At 40.6% G+C, this 6130-nt stretch overlaps 1 protein-coding gene across 2 annotated transcripts in view; it reads left to right on the top strand.

Annotated features, from left to right (window-relative positions):
* The first annotated feature begins 2577 nt into the window (after positions 1-2577).
* POP4 (POP4 homolog, ribonuclease P/MRP subunit) overlaps positions 2578-6130 on the top strand; it is a 35473-nt gene continuing 31920 nt past the window's right edge. For both annotated transcript variants that reach the window (XM_081963251.1, XM_081963250.1), the window contains exons 1-3: positions 2578-2674; positions 4587-4639; positions 5568-5791. In XM_081963251.1, coding sequence (XP_081819377.1) covers positions 2668-2674; positions 4587-4639; positions 5568-5791 — 284 coding nt within the window. In that variant the 5' untranslated portion in view covers positions 2578-2667. The remainder of the gene's footprint in view (positions 2675-4586; positions 4640-5567; positions 5792-6130) is intronic.

Here is a 6130-nt window from a genome sequence, read left to right as displayed (position 1 = left end):
GCTCATCTGGAAAAGAATGAAGATGTGAAATTGCTGGAAGAGATTGGCTTCCCCCAGGCACCAATTTAGTCTGGATCATTGGATTTACAGCCTGGTATTGCCAATACTGATTTGACTGCTAATGCCTTAAATGCTTCACAAATTATGACATAAATCCAATGAAGGAGCACTCATATGACTCCAAAGACCAATCTCACTTATCTTGATTTTCCATTCATGAAAAATGCTGCTGTTATTCACGGAGGCAGCCATTCAAGGGGTTAGATCGAATTAAAAGGAAAGAGAATAAATAGATTGCGGCAGATTTTTGGGGTGGTGGTGAGTAGCAAAACGTGGCACAGAATCCGGAAAGAGATTTAAAAGGGGAGAGGGATGGATTGACCTCTCATCTTCTATCTATATATATAAAATGGCTGAGTGTGTGTATGCGTGTGTATGTTCCAGCGTAACTCTAAAATGCCTCGAGCAATTTCAATCAAACTTGGTACACAGATGACTTCCCTCTGGAAACAAATAATGTGGGGGTAAGACACCCCTAACACCACTCAGGTGTGTTTTCTGTTAAGATACAGCCTGTTGTGCCTTAAAATGACTTCTACCGTACTGCCTTAAAATGGCTTCTACTGTACAGTGCTGTGGAGTTGCCACAGCAACAGCTTCACAATACTCTTTAAGGGGGCTCCCTCTGGTAAGGGGGAAAATGTAACATTAGAAATTGTGGCGACGTTCATGGAAGAGAGTTTGGATAAATAAATACCCAGGCAGTGCTGGGTTATCAGTTGGTATCACAATAAAACAGACAAAATGTACCCTTTTCTAGGAAGGTTGGAGAAGACAGATGGAATCAGTTCAGGTGCAGAATCTGACAATGAGAAACTGATTTGCTTGATTAAGTATAAATCAATAGGTACTTTAATTGGAAACCTTTTATGGATTCTTTGCTGAAATTGTAAAAAGGAACTACAGGTATTCAACTTATTATCACAATTGAGCCCAAAATTTATGTTGCTGAGTGAGAACTTTTTTAAAGTGACTTTTGCCCCATTTTACGATTTTTCTTGCCACATTTGTTCAGTGACTCACTGCAGTTGTTAAATTAGTAACATAGTTGTTAAGTGAATCTGGCTTCCCCATCGACTTTGCTTGTCAGAAGGTCGCAAAATGACCTTGGGACACTGCAACCATCATAAATGTGAGTCAGTTGTCAAGCATCCAAATGTAAACTTCAAATGGTCACCAAGCAAGCTGTTGTAAGTCGAGGACTACCTGTAGTGATTTCTGGATCAATTAATTAAAAAGGGTTGAATATGGGAAGAAAAACAACTACATAATGTAATTTTAAAGGGGGAGAAATGATAAAAGCATGTTGGTATCTAGTCTTAAGATCAGATTTGTTGAGTTTTCTTTTTCCATATTTTTATCTAGCACTTTTTCTTTTTTTTCATATATTCTTTCTTATTTATGTATTTTTAGTATTTGTCTGTTTATATTTCATACTTTTTAACTGCCCAGCTCATAACTGGCTAGCTGGGTGACAGCCTATGCCAAGGTATTTCATACTGCAATATTTTGCTACAGACACTGTAAAAACGGTTTTCCATAACACATAGGACTGACAGAAAGATTGCAAAAATCATGAAAACAAGCACTTCTGAGCATCTTTCCCCTTCCCAGTTCTTTGCATCCCTCTCCTGAACAGATACGCATGTGCCAATCATTTAAAAAGCTAGAGGTGCATCAGCAGCAGAGAATTGCAATTGTTTTGTAGAGGGACAAATACCGCCATGTTATTTTTGAATGTGTGTTTTCCAAGAACATAAGAAGGGAAAATTTAGCAGTGGTGTGGTGGCCTGGAGGTGGAGCTCTCGCCTCATAATCAGGAGGCTGTGAGTTCAATCCTACGTAGAGGCAGATATTTTTCTCTCTGGGCATAATGAGAATATAGCTGCTGAACAAAACTCTGCAATGGAGACAGGAATAGCATCCGGCCAGTAAACATTCAGCTCCATTCAGTTGCCCAGACTCCACCCCGCAAAGGATTATGTAGTCATTAAAAGGTGATGATGATGATGATGATGATGATGATGATGATGGAAAGTTTAGGATAGTATTTCTCAGCCTTGGCACCTTTTAAAACCTGTGGGTTTTGACTCCCAGAATTCCTCAGCCAGAATTCATGCTGAAGATCAATACGTTGTTCACTGGCATCACAATTATTCCAAGCAAAGCTCCCTTTCTTTTCTTTACATTTCGTTCCATTTTTCCATTTATACATGCAAGCCAAATAGGCTTGCAAATGAACCACTGAATCATTTTAAACATGCCCCGTTTCCCAGATTCCTATGCAGAAATACAAGGGAGATTTGCACATAAGACCCATATAGTTGCATACAGATTAAAAACTTCAACTCCCAGAATCCCTGAGCCGGCATGCAAGTCCCACTTTCCACCTCTAACGTACTGTATTTCCCTCCCTCCTCCCTTCGTTCTTATTGGCGCTTTTGTTGCCTCCGCCTCTCTTCTTTCTAAACCTATCGGAGAGCGGCGGCCACGCGTGCGCTTTTCATTTTACTTCGTGAAGCGGACAAGCGCGAGAGACTCTTCAGCCGGGGCTTGATTGCGGCTTTTTTCGCGTTTTTAGGATAATTTTTTTTGCCGGAGACGGAGATGGAGAGTAAGTCTTTCGGGAGCCTGAATTCGTGGCCTGTTCCTTTCTGTGCTGGCGTGGGCAGAGGGGAAAATTAGCGCTTAATCCGAAGTCACTCCGGTTTGGGTTTAAGAAACGTTTTTTGGGGGAAATGGAGCCTCGTTTCTCTCAAGGGATGCAAAAATGGTCGTTTTATAGGGTTGAGCCATTGAGTTGGGTGGGGCTTTTCTCTTCTTTTGTCCCTTAGTTAAGGAGTCTTAATCCGATTTAATTGACATTGCAAATGTAATTTTTAGAAGCAGATTCTTTCCGTGGGCTAATTAGGTGGGAAGGGAAAATTAGGGGAGAATTAGGATTAATGAATCCAGGCACGTGTTTGGTCTGGAAGAAGGCACTGCCTGGGACTGGAGAATGAGACCTGGTAGCACAGGGATGGGGCACCACCTGGAAAGCGCAGAACTGTAGGCTCAGAAGAAAGAGGTGGCGACCCCATTTTTTTGTACTGGTTTTCTACAGGTAGTGCTCGGTTTACGACCACAACGGAGCCCACATTTCTTGTTGTTGAGTTGAGACTTTTTCTTAAGGAAGTTTTGCCCCATTTTGTGACTTTATTTGCCGCAGTTGTTAAGTGAATCACCGCAGTTGATAAATTACTAACCTGGTTGTTAAGTGAATCTGGCTTCCCCATTGACTTTGCTTGTCGGAAGGTCGCAAAATGGGATCACGTGACTTTGGGACACAGCAACGGTAACAAATATGAACCAGTTGCCAAGCATCTTTGATCATGGGGTCGTTTACTATGAAAAACGGTCATAAGTCCCATTTTTCACTGCCATTGATCAGTCACTAAAGAAACTGTTGTAAGTCGAAGACTACCTGTATTATGCGCACTTTGGGTATCTACATATAAGGAGGAGCCCAGCTTGGCTTGTAAAGAGTGAAGTGGTTTGCAATCCTGAACATAAGCATTTTGTGCTGCAAATTTGTGTTACATCCTTCCAGTTTATTGTAACTCAGACATTTAGGGAGCTCAGTTGATTTGGAATCTTCCAAAGGAAGAGGTAGATTTAAGCATAGCTGTAAGGTCAAGAAGTCACTTTGTAGAGGAGATAAGGCAGCATAAAATGGAAGGAAAGGAAGGAAGAGAAAAAAGAATGAGGAAGAGAAAGAAAGAAGAAAGAAAAAGAGAGAGAAAAAGAGAAAGAGAAAAAGAGAATGAGGAAGGAAGGGAAAGAAAGAAGAAAGAAAGAAGAAAGAGAGAAGAAAGAAAGAAAGAAGAGAAAGAAGAAAGAAGGAAGGAAGAAGAAAGAAAGAAAAAGAAAGAAAGAAAGAAAGAAAGAAAGAAAGAAAGAAAGAAAGAAAGAAAGAAAGGAAGGAAGAAGCTTTTAGGTGGAATGATGAGGCTATTGGAGATTACTGTGAATAAAACTGTCACCCCCTGAATGCTGGAAGACTATTAAGTATAAGGAGATTAGCAATAGTGATTTCCTCAATTGAATTTCTTTTTTTGCTACAATTTTACAAGTTACATTTTCTGGTAACTTTTCAACTGAAACAATAAAGTTGTCTTTTTTGTTTGTTTGGCCTTTTTGAAGAAGTATTTGGTGTTTCATGTTGCAACCTACAGAAACAAAAATGCATATGTGGCAGGAAACATCTTTGTACCAAAACAATTAGCTTCTTAGGCTTGCAACAAAAATCATATTGTGAGTTGGCTTTGGCCTGCGTGCCTCATCTTGAAAAGTCCGGCATAGCTTGTTGGATGTCACATATGCCATAAGAGCAAGCATCTCATGTTCCCTAACTGTTCTGTCTTTATAGCAACATGGTTTAGGTTTGTGTTGTTTCATAATTTCAAACATCTTCTGGAGAAAATGGACATATCCCTGGAACAATATGCTTTGCTTTTTAAAATAAACTCTGTATTTTTATTTTCCAGAGGTGTTATACAAGCAGCTGCCCGAGTCGACAGCAAAACTCGTGAACCTTCAGGTATCTTTATTCTTATTAATTCAATTTATAAAGTTATCTAATCTCAATACACGACTCTGGGCTCTGAAATAAATGCATTAGTGGATAAATACATCTGGTGTGTACTTTTCAGTGGAAAGCGGGACATTGATTATGGTCATTATGAAAACAAAGCGAATCAACAGAAAGTCCACTCAGAAATTAATTTTCCAGATTTCCTGGGATTTTAGAACCCTTTAAACCAGCAGTCACCAACTGGTGGTCCACAGAAAAATTATGTGCATTTTTTATATTGCGCTATATCAGGGATCCAAGGTGAAACAATGCATATATTTCACTAAACAAAAATAAATAAATGGTTAATTTGTCCTCATCTCGCTCCCTTGCCTAAAATCTCCTACAAATGTAGTGGTGAAGGACAACTGTGTGTAATTTCTACTGTGGACTCGGATTAGGATGGCTGTAGAACCCCTGCTCATTTGTAAACATTAGGGTTGCTTTGAGTCCAGGCAATCGATATGGTTTTAATATTGATAATATTGGACCTGAGAAGCACGGTGGCCTATTGGAGGAGCTCTAGCCTCACAATCAAGAGGCTGTGAGTTCAATCCTAGGCAGCAGCAGATATTTCTGTCTCAGGGCTCAATGAGTTATTGTCTGCTGAGAACTCCACATAGGTGCCAGGAAGGGCATCCAGCCAGCAAACGTTCAAGCTTCCTTCAGTCACCCTGACTCCACCCCCGATGCAAGGGATTACAAAGTCGTTAATAGAAACAAAAACATTGATAATATTGGACCTATTATTACCAGCATGGAGTCTTCTTGGAGTTAGCAGCCTTAACAAATCTAATAAAATAAAATCTTTTACATGGGAGTAAAGAATAACTAACCCCCCAAATTAGAATTTGAGCTTTTGCTCAAAGGTGCTTCTTTCCTTTCTCTTTCTCAGCCACAAGGATCCAACAAGGCGGAGGCCTTTGTAAAGGCCTTTCTGAAACGCAGCATGCCCAGGAAGAGTGAGGAGGACATTGAGAAACACTTAGACCGGAAAGCGGTGGTCCTTGAGCATCCCCAACCGAGGAGTAACAGGGAGCGGATCAAACGGAGGAAAGGATTGTCGGCCAAACAGAGGCAGGAAATGCGTCTCTTTGAGATTGCTCCAGAACAGCAGAGGTGAGAAAGGCAGGCTGGCTCTCCTGTGACTCAGAGGGTTGGAGTCATTGGGTGATTGATGGATGATTTGATTGATGGGTTATGAAAGTATGAAAGGCTATGCAAGGCCATTTTGGTGAAGGGGGCAGGGTTTTGGGAGGCAAAAAAATGCTATAAGATGCACCCAGATTTTCAGCCTCTTTTTTGAGGGAAAAAGGTGTGTCTTATACTCTGAAAAATACGGTATACGGTGGCTGTTATCTGGCATACCCCTAATCTGTGATGGCTCATTTTGAGGTTATTTTCTGGAATGGTAGTTCACCACAAGAGGGCAGTAGGGGATACATATATATATATATA

The sequence above is a fragment of the Natrix helvetica genome (genome assembly GCF_964273705.1).
Source record: "Natrix helvetica genome assembly, chromosome: 10".
Lineage (NCBI taxonomy): Eukaryota > Metazoa > Chordata > Lepidosauria > Squamata > Natricidae > Natrix > Natrix helvetica.
Note: the sequence above shows the minus strand (reverse complement) of the source record. Positions and strands in the feature narration are given on the sequence as shown.